The sequence below is a fragment of the Hyalella azteca genome, unplaced genomic scaffold (genome assembly GCF_000764305.2).
Source record: "Hyalella azteca isolate HAZT.00-mixed unplaced genomic scaffold, Hazt_2.0.2 contig16876, whole genome shotgun sequence".
Lineage (NCBI taxonomy): Eukaryota > Metazoa > Arthropoda > Malacostraca > Amphipoda > Hyalellidae > Hyalella > Hyalella azteca.
In genome coordinates, this window is record NW_025946683.1 from 117177 (window position 1) to 131151 (window position 13975).

Here is a 13975-nt window from a genome sequence, read left to right on the forward strand (position 1 = left end):
CCTGCTCTTTCCATATATGGCGTTTGATTGAGATAGCTGCTGGACTTATTGCCTGGTCCGTAAGTTGCTAGGCATTTTAAGACTGAACAATACAACTTTACGATAGATGACGACAACAACTGAACTTTACAATAGATGACAACAACAACTGAACTTTACAATAGATGACAACAACAACTGAACTTTACAATAGATGACAACAACAACTGAACTTTACAATAGATGACAACAACTGAACTTTACAATAGATGAGCTTGTTAGATGATCTGTTGGCACTCACCACACACGCGTTGTCCTTTGATGAAGTACGCTGACGGGTGCGTCTTCTTGCCGGTCTCGTCCACGCACCAGCAGCGGGGCTGAGACTCTTCAGGGGCCAGCAGGTCCGGGGTGGCCCAGTCGTGTACGTAGACGCCTACCAGAATGTAAGTTGTACAGTAGTAGAGCTTTACGGATATGAATAAGAATTATCTTCAGGGAAAAAACAACGACAAATAACTATTTTAAGATATATTTTACCGAGTTTTCCTTTGCGTAATATTACGGTATATGAAATTATGTACAAAGTAAAAAATGTTCTGTCGGTTTCTTCGTCAAAAATAAAAAGCACTAGTCACGAATGCTACAATAGAAATAATGCAGCAAAAGTTGTCGGATGTAGGACATGCGAATTGGTTATTTCCAATTTAAAAACTGTGAAAAATTAGTAAGTCAAAAACACTAGACTAATCCAACACCCGCATTATAGGACAGACAATAAGCTACCGCATTCGTTACACTACGGCAGGTGCTGATGTTCACACAGTAATTATCAGCTGCACTGCGGCAGGTGCTGATGTTCACACAGTAATCATCAGCTGCACTGCGGCAGGTCCTGATGTTCTCACAGTAATTAACCGCTGCAATGAGACAGGTGATGTTCACACAGTAATCATCAGCTGCCCTAGCTACATACGCACCCGTGAAGCACTGTGTGGGCAGGAAGCCGCCGCGTTCATCACACTGCGGCAGGTAGTGGCGGTGAGGGGCGTGGTGCTGCTGCTGTAGCAGGTGTCGTCGTAGCAGCTCACACCTGCCCACCGACGGCTCACCTTCGAGGTAAAGCGTCATGGGGCCTCGGCTGCCGTCAAGCTCCTCCTCGGATAATTTGTCTGGTAGGTCCTGCGCATAAGATCAAAGACATAATGAAAAGTGATGCTTCTAATACAAATAAAAAATATGATCAGTACTCACTGCAGTGAGTGACAGAGAGCGAATTTTCCGGTCCGTCCGTGACGTGGAAGTCACGGACGGACAGACATGAATCACGGACGGACATGACGAGCACAATAGCGTCTTTTTCCATAGATGAGAAAATGCGCTAAAAAGAGTCCTGGATATGTTTACAATGCCTTAGACGAGCTCTAAAATAGTTAGCTTAATTATTATACAATACTCGCAGGTATAAAATTTTCAACATGTGAGAATAAAGTTGAAAATGACATCCTTATTTTTCAATTCATTCGAGTGAAAACATGTTGATAAATGCCTAAATTCTTACCTGTTCATATGAAAAAGCTAGTATAGTTTTAGGAGGCAGAGTGGGTGTCTGGCACTGCACGTTCTGTCCGCGCTGGTCTGTGAAGTACGGCAGACACGTGCACGGCTCGACGGCACACACGGCCTCAGGGTAGCCGTAGCACGTCTGGTTACGGCACGCCTCGGAGCGAGAACACGGCCTTGGCTCCATGTTCGACGATGACCAGAACGGACACAGCACCATGTCNGGCACGCCTCGGAGCGAGAACACGGCCTCGGCTCCATGTTCGACGATGACCAGAACGGACACAGCACCATGTCTGCGTAACATGGGGAATTACGAACATGTTGGGGGTAATGAAGTCATTTACAGTGATACACATGGTGAACTACGGCAAATAGTGGACAAATTACCCCCATGTTCGGGTAATGAGCTGTCATTTACAGTGATACACATGGTAAACTACGGCAAATAGTGGACAAATTACCCCCATGTTGGGGGTAATGAGCTGTCATTTGCAGTGATACGCATGGTAAACGACAGCAAATAGTGGACAAAATAACAATTTGGTGAATAAAAAATTGAGCCACGAAAGCGGTTNTACACATGGTAAACGACAGCAAATAGTGGACAAAATAACAAGTTGGCGAATAAAGAAATTGAGCCACGAAGGCGGTTATTATCGAGAAAGTGCATATTGACTAAGTCCCCAAACAAATTTTAGAAAGTTATCGAACATATTGACCTAGCAAATAATAAATTACAATAAATTGAATAAAGATAAAACACTAACACACAACGTACACGCTAAAAAGTTGAGATGCCTCAGCAGCGAGATTTAGAAAAAAATTGTATGACTAGAGAGAGGGAGAGAAAGAGATAAAAAATTGCTGGAGGCTATAAAAACGATCCCTAGAAAAAAGATTCTTATTCCAGGGCTAAGTTTGAACAGACGTTTATAAGTTGCGTCGCTAGTGTATTCTTTCTAAGATATTAAAAATGTTCAAATTAAGTACGAATAATTATTGAGCTTGCATAATATTATAAATGTGTTCATACAATGTGTATCATAATTAATTGTATTACAAGACTAAGAGATTGACCAAAAAATATCAATTCAGAGTTATAGCAATATCAACCTGGGCAAGCTGCCTGACAGTGAAGCTTGGTGGGGAAGTTGTTAGCGTTGCCATCACATCCAGTGTAGAGGAAAGGTTGGCACGCCTGCGTCGCGCTGCTGTAGTACCAACGCGTTGTGCTGCCGTGACATGCGCCTGGCCGTACCGGCAGTTCGCATGCGTTCACTAGAAAAAAAAAAACAGTTAATTTCTCTCCAAACCGTGTATATTTTAGACAAGTAATAAATATGGTACCTAGTAAAAAAGCTTTATTGAATATATTTATTAGGACAAAATTATTTTTGAATTGTCATGGTGATAGCTCCTTTGAAAGTGAACATTTACGATAATTTTATTTCGTTTAACAGTATGGAAAATTCTTTACTTGGGCACAGCTAAGCTTTCACACTTTACTGGATTTGGATACGGATCTTGCTGCTAACGATGCAAAGAACTGACCCTATACACTACGATATTATTTATAGTCTTCGGGCAGTAATAATATGGACACAACGAGAGTTAGTATAGTACCTTTCTCGGCACTGAAGAATAGGCCTGGATAGGCCTGTCGCCGATTCTTGTATTTTTCTTGACTATACTGGCCTTTTGATCAAATCTTTTCAACAGACGGTAGGTTTAAAATAGTTTCAAGATTTCAGTTTCTAGTTCAATCGTTTTTAGTTGAAATGCAGGATAGATGAAAATACAACTGAACAGATGTAAATTAAGGAGCGGAACTTGCACGAGATCATATAGATTTTTCGTTTTATACTCCCTCTCTTCAGGTTTCATATGCATAAAGGCACGAATTTAGTTTCTGGCGTTTTACAATATTAACTTCAAAGGTTGCGAAGATATTTCAACGCAATTAAAGCCAGAAATTTCCAAGTTCCAAGATGCTCACCCGTTTCTTCGCAGCGCTGCTGACACTCCTCGATAGTGGCAAAGTTGTTATCGTTGCCCTGACATCCCCCGTAGTCGAACTCTTCACAAACGCCGCTGCTGGAGTTGTGGAAGAACCTCCTGAACGAGGCTCTGCACATGCCCTTGGCCAGAGGCTGCGAGCATTGCTCTTCACAGTGAACCTGTTCGCCGCTCGCACTGCAATGTCAGCAGGATGAATAATTTTAAAATGATTAAATGATGTCATTTTACCTACTCAAGGTATATTAATTAAACTTTAAGTTGAGATTAAATAAAGTATTTTCGTTATTTTACGACGTAGCAATGGTGTAGCAATCTTCACTCAATCTTGGCCATAACGAATAAACTTCAAATGAGTTTAAATAAAAGGGAATTCACGTTCTGCATTGGCATATGCCCAACTAATAAAAAAAGTTGGCGATGCGGCAGTTGTTGCAGGCAACTGTACCTGAAGAAGGCGATGCGGCAGTTGTTGCAGGCAACTGTACCTGAAGAAGGCGATGCGGCAGCTGTTGCAGGGGTCAGCAACACAGATAGCATCAGGATGCGCAGGGCAGGATGCACTGCGACACTCGTGATCGCACACTCGTGGCGTCACTCCAGGAAGTGAAGGACATACCGGCGACTGTGACACGCGTTCCAGGATTTGACCTGGCGAAATAATAATCTTAAAACGATTCTAACATAATCTTTATTTCACATATAGTTGCAAAGTTGATATTATTCTCTCAAAGACCGACGGCACCTAATTATGCACGGGAAAATGACTTGTAAGGGCAAATATACGGAACACGTCCAACGTTACATCCGGGACCCGAGGGCGGGGTGACCTGCCTAGCGACGACTCGGAGACGGAGGACGGCGCATCAGCGTGACCGGGGACTAGGAAGTCCCGAACTCATCAGGACATAAGGTACTGACCTCGAGGTCCGCATCGGACGTGGCCGAGGGTGAGGGTGTGATGGAAGGGCGCGCCTTTGGAGTCGACGCACCAGGACCAGCCGCGAGACGACTGAGTCCTGGCATACGAACCGTCCCGCTCACACAGCGGCACCGACGCCAGCATCCCCGAGCTTGAGAAAGGGATCTCTGCGTACGGGCAGGCGTAATAACCGAGATTAAGAACTCATCTGGCTTTTTTCAAACACGAGGTTAATTATATAATTGAATGGAATTTGTAAGTGATGCTCACAATACTACGTGTCATTCATGGTTGTTAGCCATTTTTGAAAAAAATACCGTATGCAATACGGCAATTAAAGAAATTGTACGTGCAGAATTGAACTTGTAATTTCACAGGCATAGAATTTATAGAAATTTATGACAGAACATTGAAAAACTTCTCCAGGGATAACGCTGAGTGGAAGTTCCAGGCATAGTTTAGTTTAGTCCCCATGGCATGGTTTAGTTACCGAGGAAATCTGCTGCTTATCAGCCAAAGTCTCTTTTAAATTGTAAACAAAATAATGTTTCCAGAGGTCTTGGTCATCAACGGTCTCACCCAGCGGCTGTAGACAAGCTGAGCCGCAGCCGGTAAAGCAGCACTTGGCAGACCCTCTGCAGTGGTGGTCCACCAGACACTCCTGACGAGGCTGGCACGTCAGCAGACTCACGTCAGCGGCAGGATTAGGGCACGTCCCAGGCTTGGGGGTTGCGTCGTCTGTCCAAGGAAACCTAATTATCACCGCTCAAATATTCATCTTTTAAATTAAAATTAGTAGTTTCAAGCTAAATCACGGTATTTACGAACAATCTGGAAATTTATTACAATTCACAATATTATTCAAACAAGATTCAGCAATGGCAAGGGAATGGAGACTGAAAATTTGAAAATCGCGGAAAATCGAGACAAACTACAAAACATGATAGAGTTCGGATGAGTGCTAAATAACTCAAATTCTTTCATGCTGAATACTGCCCTTCGAATAGAATGAATACTGCCCTTCGTGAACCGGTGCATTACCAGAACAATGTTGGCGGATCTGGTTCCTGTTTCTTAACTTCTTCCAATTGACTGATAAGGATCTTTCCTTGAGCTTCTTTGATCCCTTCATGTCCGCATTGATTGTGCGATAAAATTGAATTCCATAAGATGCTCAACTATCTACCAGGGAAAATCATGGACGTCATACGAACTTTCAATATCTCAGCAAAGTATCTTAAGAAAAAAAAAAATGCCTAATAGTACATTTTCTTGACTAACCAGTAAAATCGTAGTCCGCTGATGTCAGGCTGCTCTCATCATCTTCATCGAGACGTCGGGAGCTTGGTACACTAGCTGGCATCACCAAGTCATCGTCATTCAATGACGACAGCTGCACATAAAAAATATGAGGTCGATTGTCACGTCAGCACGTCAGCTAACTCCACCTTAACAATGTGATAGTTGCAGCTAGGCACATATATAAAGGCAAGGGAGTCTCAATTTTCACTTGACAGCTCAGGGAAACACCATAAGGTGTTTACATTTATAACCAACCGCTTGCACTTAAGAGGATGATCATCAGTTAAGTACTTTAAGGTTATATAGACATGAAGCTACAAATTTGAGAGTTCAGGTAAAGCCTAAAAACTTCAACACAAACGTACTTGTGTCGGAGATCTGCGGCTGCGGAAGAGTCGGCCGGAAGGTATACTCTGATCCGTCGGCCGTCCTGAGCCATCGTTTGAATCCATTGAAGATGTCGGCTCGTCAAAATGCAACGCAAAATGAGTCGTGAAGATTTCAGAAGCCTCAGTCTCATCAGGATCAAGAAACTCTGAGGGCTTCGTAGGGTCAGCAACTCTAGCAGTCGGTTGAGAAAAGCTCGAGTCGAAAGAAATCGCTGGTGGACTGGGCTCCGAGTTCGGAGATGCAGGAGAAATGTAAACATCCGCGTTATGGAGGCGATCGAAAACTGCGTTGTCTTTGTAGGAACGCCCATCATCTGAAGATGCTGTAACACAAGAGACACCAAAGATTGACAAAAATTTCGTTTGACTACTTCAATGAAGATCGACAATACGTGAATGAGAGAAACTCCGAATTCAGAACCGCCACAGAATGCACATTAATAAATAGAAATGATTATTATAAAGAACGTACAGTATTTTGAACTATTACAGTAACTATACTCGTTCGTTGCGAGGAAACATCAAGAGGGCCTTAACAACTTCTAATATTTTTAAAGCGAAGAAAATCCACGCGCAAGTCCTGTATTTTGCCAGAAAAAGTACCATTTCGACACCACGATAATATAGTTAATTCATGACGTCTCTGACTCTGATTAAAAGCCCAGTTTTAAAAACATCGAAACTCTTTCTATAGTTTACCCTGGAATGTTCTTTGCGAAGCCGGAGAGTTGAGAGCCTCCTGCAAGTCTCTCTGACAGGGCGTGAGGTCCTCGCGACACGACAATACTTTGTTGAAATCGTCGACGAACTCAATGGAACAGCCGTTGCAGGGGTTGATGCGGCACAGAGCGTTCGGTTGCGAGAGGCAAATCTTATTCTCGCAGAGCGACTTGTCGCAAACGTGCACCGTTTGTTCTTGGTCGCAGACTGGAAGCAGAGGAAACGCTCAGGAACGAGAATACAGAATCATTATGAAAAATTGATTCACAACAAAATTTAAAAGAGTATTTCCATTAAAAAATAATATAAAATTCTTACTGGCATTGGTAGGACCAAGCAAGTCAGTCTTCGAGATGTCGAGGCGTCGCCCCTGCCTAGCAGAGCCCGAACATTCCGGAGTTCCTCGGGTGAGGGAGCCTTCGACTTGATCGCCTTCAGGAGTGACGCACCAGCAAACGCCGAGCTCCTCGAGACACTGCTGGGGCAGCCACGCACCTGTGCCCTTCTCACACTTCGGGATGAACGTCATCTGCGAAAAAAGTAACGAGTTCGATGTAAGCCTCACTGCCCCAAATACAATGCGGGACAGGATGAGATGATACCCTGATACTTAAAACAATAATTACTGGAAGAGTATGGCAAATAAATGCTTAAATGTAGAGGAGAGAAAACTCACTCTCTTGTTCTTTTGCGCCTTCTGGATGTTTTTGGCTCTGAGCTTCTCACAGGAGCTGAGGACGGGGCACGCATTGCGACACTCGACCTCGGATTCAAAGTTGTTGAGGTTCCCACCGCATCCGCCGAAACGGAAGCTTTTGCATTCGTTGCTTTCCGGATCAAAATGCCAGCGGCGGATAGAGCCTTCGCAGAACCCGGAGTCGCGAGGTTCGTAGCAAACTTCCCCTGATGACAAAACAGAGCATAAGGTTTCTTATACACATACACGAGGCGAATAGTCGCGTCGATTAGAAGAGTCGACTACAGTTTTGCCGGCTGAGAGCCCATACACGAGGAGAGTGTTTTCGGTACAGTCCGCCGGTGCCAGTGAAACGTTGGGAGTTGTCGAGTAAGATGGATGCATGGTGGAAGCAAGCGAGAGGGACACAGTTGTGCGCAACACATCGACAAAGACACAAACAAGAGAGAAAGCGACGCAGTTGTGCATCTACAGAGGCCACGGAGGTACTGGGCTCACTCGACTGGCTCAGACCAACTTGAGTGGCTTTGGGTGCAATGCACCAGCTAGTCGCCTCTGAAGACGTTAATCATCACAAATATTTGAGCAGTCGACTCGAGTAATCGACGCGATCAGTCGCACGTGGAGTGCAGCGGGATTACGCCAGTCCTGCAAATAGCAGAGCAGGTTTACGATGATCCGGCTTGGCCTGCGACCAGTAAGGCTTACGGCGTGTGTAAGAAGTGATAGTATGGGGTAAAATTCTGTGGAGTAGGACCTGTTGACAATTGACTATTTGATTCAGCAGGATGTGGAGTGAGGTAGGTGTTGCTTAAAGTTGGTGTGGGGAGATGACTCAGTTACTTACAGCTTCTTGGGTGTGAGCTGAGTTTAGTTATTGCATTATAGGGTAGGCGTTGGCGCCAGGGCTTGTTTACGAGCTAAATTTGTGGTGTAGGGCTGCGCTCCCGAGTTGCTTTGGGTGCAATGCACCAGCTAGTCGCCTCTGAAGACGTTAATCATCACAAATATTTGAGCAGTCGACTCGAGTAATCGACGCGATCAGTCGCCCCGTGTATAAGCTACTAGTGCGTCAGCATGACGTTGAGAAAGCCAGTGTTTGGAGACCGGTGGCTTTCTGACAACAGTTCAAAAGATCCAAAAGCAGATATTAAATGACTTGAACAGTTAGTTAACAATATAAAGTTTGTATCCTATCATAAAAACTCGGTTACGACTCACTTGGCTTCCTGCAGCAGACGGCGTACTCTCCAAGCGGCGAGAGATGACATTTGTGGCTGGAAGGACACACTGTGCCCTGAGGGCCACACTGCAGCAACGTGTTGTTCACGGTCAAAGGGGAGCCTGATGAACACATTGGGTATAAACAGCACGATAATCGAAATGTGTCTTCCTTTGATACAGCATCTATATTAATGTTGCAGAATACAACTGGTCTACATGTAAATTATTGACCTAAATACATGTAAACTATTGACCTAAATGATAAGAATGAAACAATTAAAATTATAGTAATTAATTATCATTGATGCACTTAAAGGGGCCCGAAATAATTCACCTGTTGGACAAGGGTTGTCAATCTTGGGCAGGCAGACAGGCAAAGGAGGGCAAGGCTCGCCCACGCAGGCCACGTGCACGATGCGGCAGCTCTCGTAGGGCGAGTCACAAAACACTTCCTCACAAGGGTCCCGGCACGAGCACGTGGGGCAGCCACGCGAGTCCAGAGCACGGCCGTGGAGGCACGTGAGGTCACACGGCGTCTCAGGGCACGTGGCTGGCACCTGTGTGGTCACGTCAGGGATTTGGGATTTAGAAAAAAATAAAATAGAGTGAAAACTGACCAGGATTTAGGTGAAGCCAATTAGGATTTATGTGAAGAAAGTAAGTATGAACGCGAAGTAAACAGGAGAGTTAACGTCGCAAGTAACGTTGGTACTTAGAATTTTAGATGAATGAATTCGTGATCAAGCAAGAGTGGACATCGAACAAATATGAGGTTCAAATGCTTAGCTTCTCGTTCACTTTTGGCAGTCAACCAGTCATATCTCATTAATAATCAGGTTCTACCTCCTCAAATCCACTTATTTCTGTCAAAATAAGAATTCAGCAAAAACTCTACAACTCGATTCATTCCGAATGATTGAAAAAGTTAAAGCCCGAACTACACGTCACTTTGCTCCGACAATGAACCGACCACATCCATTTCCATCTTCGACACAAGGTGATTTTTGATTGATTGATCCGACACAAGTGTTTTCCATCGTCGCTCACCCTGCAGTTGGGCGTGGCGGGCTGGCTGACGCGGGTGCCGGGTGTCTCGAGACCATGGGTGTCGACACACCAGCAGGTGGTGGTGGCGGGGTGGCACTGCACTACCTCGAAGTTGCCCGCCGCGTCGCACTCAGGCAGGTACACGTGGCGCGCAGGCACCCCCGCCTCACGCGCGCGGTGCTCCAGCAGGGCGCGCTGGTGCTGGCATGCTGGTATACAATAACAGGAATAAGTCATGGAGATTCAGTTATCTTTTTGCAACTATCTTCATAGGCTTATAATATTCGACCACTTAATACCACAAATGAACGAAGTAATAATACATACACAGAAATGCGTCGGTGGTTATCTTACTAAACTTTTATTTACTCGTATAAAATATTTTTCATTCAATCAATCACAAATAATGAATCGTTCACAACAGCCGTCGATGGCTGAATCACTTTTGAAGTTTCCTATTATTGACTCCTGCACTGACCAGTCTTCATGATGGGCAGGACGCAGTGCATGCCGCATCCGTTGCTGCAACATTTCTCGTCGCCCTGACAGTGCACGTCAGACGAGCACTCCAGGTCGCAGGACTGACTCGTCGCCGGCACTAGGAACGGACACTGACCTAACTTTCCGGACGGTGAAGCTGCGGGGTCACCAGGGCGGTTATTAAATGATCACAGATTTTAATACTAACAAATACTTCAATACTAACAAATACTATAATACTAAAAAAACTTCAATAGTAACAAATACTTTAATACTTACAAATTATTAGTAAAAATATCTATCATGCAAAATTATCAGTAAGTCACTAAAGAAATTGAAAGAAAAACTCAATTCAGCAATAGCCAACTCCATCTTAAAATATAACTTTAATTGATATACAAGACAAGAAATCCGACAAAAACTGACCCTGCGAGTAGCAACACACGCCTTCTACGTCGTTTTCCTGGGCGACGCAGGAATAGCCCCTGGGACACTCGAGGGCCCGGGCCCTGGGGCTGCACGAGAGGGTATCGTTGGTCCCGGGCACCAGGTAGGGCACCCCGGTGGGACAACTCGGCGCCCGTCCCCCCGGGTGGTGTTGCGGGACGCACTGGGGTATGGGGGGACACACGCCGTCCACGCACGGGATGTCCACCAACTCGCACGTGAATCCGGAACTGCATTCCACGTCCTAAGGAACAGGCGTGACGAAATAGCGAAGTCTAAATAATTTCACACAGACAAACCAATCAATGAGAAACAATAATGCCCATTGGGTTTGGTTTTAAGCCAGACTGATATTGAGCGGAAGTGGGTAAATTCATTTCAACGTTGAGAAATTCAATGGTTAAAATAAACAATGGCATGCGTGGCTATATTATGTGTAGGCATCCGCGGCTCACGTCGCAGGGGTCGCGGCACATGCAGAGCGGGCACGCCGTGTCGGGGTCCAGCACGAAGCCGTAGTCGCAGCCGAGACGACACAGCACCTCACCGCACGTCAGAGATTCGCGCAGCTTCTCGCACGTCACCAGCGACCGCGACGAGACTCTGACGGGTAGAAATTGAGTGATTTGTAATGCGAATCAAGGAATTAAATGTGATTGCACTTCGATGATGCTGATGATTGCACGACCTGTTGTGTACAAAACTGCTGTGCAATTTAGGAATTTGTTCTAAATTAAGATCTAGAAGTAAAAATTAGATTTCCAAATTCAATGCACTTCAGTACCGTGACTACAGAATGTTTCAGACTGTTGTAGTCACTCTCTTTATAAGGCTAGGCCGAACTGTCGGCCAGATCTTTAGACACCACACTATGGAGACATGACCACTCGATCTGATATTGAGCGAATATCAGTTTATCGCACTTCAGCACAGCAGTTGTCGTGGGCATACTTTCATTCGTGCACTCGCTCATTCACGCTTTTTCGCGCCTTGCTCGCTTTATTTCTCCGAGTTATCTGCCCACGTACGGGGAAAGGAGACGAGCGGCACTCTGCGAACACCTCGTGGCGCATTCTAGCTTGCCTAATTTGGCGGTTGGCCCTGGAGGGATCCGTGGATTCGAAGAGAGCTACGATCCTCGCAGTGAAAGCCTTTAAGGTGAGATCACTGTACTACTCTAAGAGTGCACTTGTTCTCATTCATTATGGAAATAGTTTCCGATATCTGAGCACGTGACTAATTACTATATAAAATGCTTCAACGTCTTGAATAATCTGAAACTATCGAGTTTGAAATTTTAATTTAATTAGATATTATAAAAATAGATTGCTCTATATCCTATCCGTATTGGCATCAAACTTTTATACATTTATGTCAACAGACTCTAAGTTGCGCTGGAACTTGGATGCCTGGTACGAGTCTGGGTTGGATGTTTTGGAAGTCGTTTTCCGAATAGTCGAGTAGTTGATTAAATTTACTCAGTACCTCGTCTCTTGTAAATTTTCCTCAATTTTAGTGCATATTGAAACAGATTGATAGTGGTTTGGAGCATTGATTTGACTGAAGCAAGTAAAGAGTCTTGCTCGACCAGATAATAAAATGCAATAACACAATAAATTATCGTACACAATGTCCAGCATGAAAGTATGGCATCGCATTGCGCAGTGAGATGTTGCTCACGGCACAGGAACATGACTCACTTGGTGCCGGGGATGTAGGAGCCGTAGTCGTCGACGCACCAGCACTGGTCGAGCTCGTTGCATTGCACCTGCTCGTAGGCGCCGTCGCTGGCACAAGACGGTGTCGCAATCGCCAGGTCGAGGCCCTCAAGCTCCACCAGATCGCGCAGGTACTCGCACACTGACGAACGTTCATGTCAATACACTAAGTGAAAAATACGTAGCAGTAACTTGAAAAATTTCAGTAATTATAATCCAATCAGACAAATTAACGAGTGTCACTATTATCTGAACATTGAAGATGCTCCCTATTTAAAATAAAATCATTATGAATGCTGATTATTCCGGCTGCCAAGTAGAGGTCCACACTGATCTATTGACTGGTTAGGACCGGCAGAGAAGCGTCCACAAGCTGATGAAGCCTGCCGAGCACGCATATCCACTAACTCGTGGGGCCCTGAAGGAAAGCTTGCTGAGCGCTGTAGTTGAGGTCGTGGAGGAGGTCCTCAACACACACAGGGCCCCCGCATACGGGCACCACGCAGCACTTGGCGCCCCCGCTGCAGTGGTCGTCAGAGGAGCACACGGACGACAACGAACACAGGGTCTCGTCAGCGTCGCCCAGGAACGGACACTTGCCGGGCTTGGTGCTTTCTGTACCGGGAAAAATATCGCGTAAACTCAATCATGACACAATGAAATGACAGAATACATCGACATATACCACTTTTAAGAGTAAGAATTAAACATCTTAAAGAACTTACTAACCGAGGTGGGTATTATTGAGTATTCACATACGCCAACCAAGCGATCACAAGACACGGAGTTCATAAGCAAGTGGCACCGATTCGTTCGAGCATGGTGGAGCCAATTGAATTAATCGGAGGAATAGTGTTCATCTTGATAAATGTATTATCAAGAGTAGGGAACAATAGTACTAAAGTCAATGAGCTGCACTCCTAGAACAGTTTTTTTGACATTAGTTGTATACTATGCCCTCGTTAGACGCAGGAATCGAATCTCACCAATCTGCTTGGGCATGGGGCAGCAGAAGGGTTTGACGTGCTCCTGGCCTCCCCCTGGCATGGTGCAGAAGTGTTCGGGAGGGCACGGGTTGTGTTCATCACATTGTAGGATCATACCCCCAACAGACAGAGGAGCTAATCCCAAAGGGCATATTGACAAAGCAATGTCGGGTTCATGAGTCTCATCATCAGAATCTGACGTGGTCGTCTCTCCAGAGGCAAGGCTTGTTGAGTCCGAGCGTCCGCTCGGCTCATCCGTTACATTCGCAATATCTTGCTTAACTAATTCCTTCTCGGATTCGTATTTGCCTGTAAATGTCAAGGAGAGAATAAAAATCACGTGAAATGATTTCCTAGAATCCCACTTTAATGAATGATATAAAATAGGTTATGAAACTTTATTTTATTCAATAAAAAAGTTTCCGCAAAACAAACCTATCGCAATAGTTTAAATTTTTGGACTGAAAAATTCAAAATGTCTA

The 13975-nt window shown here is 44.9% G+C and overlaps 1 protein-coding gene across 1 annotated transcript in view; it reads right to left on the reverse strand.

Annotated features, from left to right (window-relative positions):
• The window catches only part of LOC108681986, a gene marked incomplete at its 5' end in the record, with an annotated part of 40090 nt that overhangs the window by 4535 nt on the left and 21580 nt on the right, over window positions 1-13975 (reverse strand). Inside the window, 23 exons of the mRNA XM_018171073.1 lie at window positions 349-415; window positions 960-1161; window positions 1541-1699; window positions 1774-1838; window positions 2659-2823; window positions 3542-3738; window positions 4050-4212; window positions 4483-4650; window positions 5063-5221; window positions 5765-5876; window positions 6151-6497; window positions 6874-7101; window positions 7213-7423; window positions 7571-7797; window positions 8813-8935; window positions 9150-9372; window positions 9863-10071; window positions 10341-10499; window positions 10769-11033; window positions 11245-11392; window positions 12490-12649; window positions 12916-13122; window positions 13494-13802. Of these exons, the coding sequence (XP_018026562.1) occupies window positions 349-415; window positions 960-1161; window positions 1541-1699; window positions 1774-1838; window positions 2659-2823; window positions 3542-3738; window positions 4050-4212; window positions 4483-4650; window positions 5063-5221; window positions 5765-5876; window positions 6151-6497; window positions 6874-7101; window positions 7213-7423; window positions 7571-7797; window positions 8813-8935; window positions 9150-9372; window positions 9863-10071; window positions 10341-10499; window positions 10769-11033; window positions 11245-11392; window positions 12490-12649; window positions 12916-13122; window positions 13494-13802 (4273 nt within the window). The remainder of the gene's footprint in view (window positions 1-348; window positions 416-959; window positions 1162-1540; window positions 1700-1773; window positions 1839-2658; window positions 2824-3541; window positions 3739-4049; window positions 4213-4482; window positions 4651-5062; window positions 5222-5764; window positions 5877-6150; window positions 6498-6873; window positions 7102-7212; window positions 7424-7570; window positions 7798-8812; window positions 8936-9149; window positions 9373-9862; window positions 10072-10340; window positions 10500-10768; window positions 11034-11244; window positions 11393-12489; window positions 12650-12915; window positions 13123-13493; window positions 13803-13975) is intronic.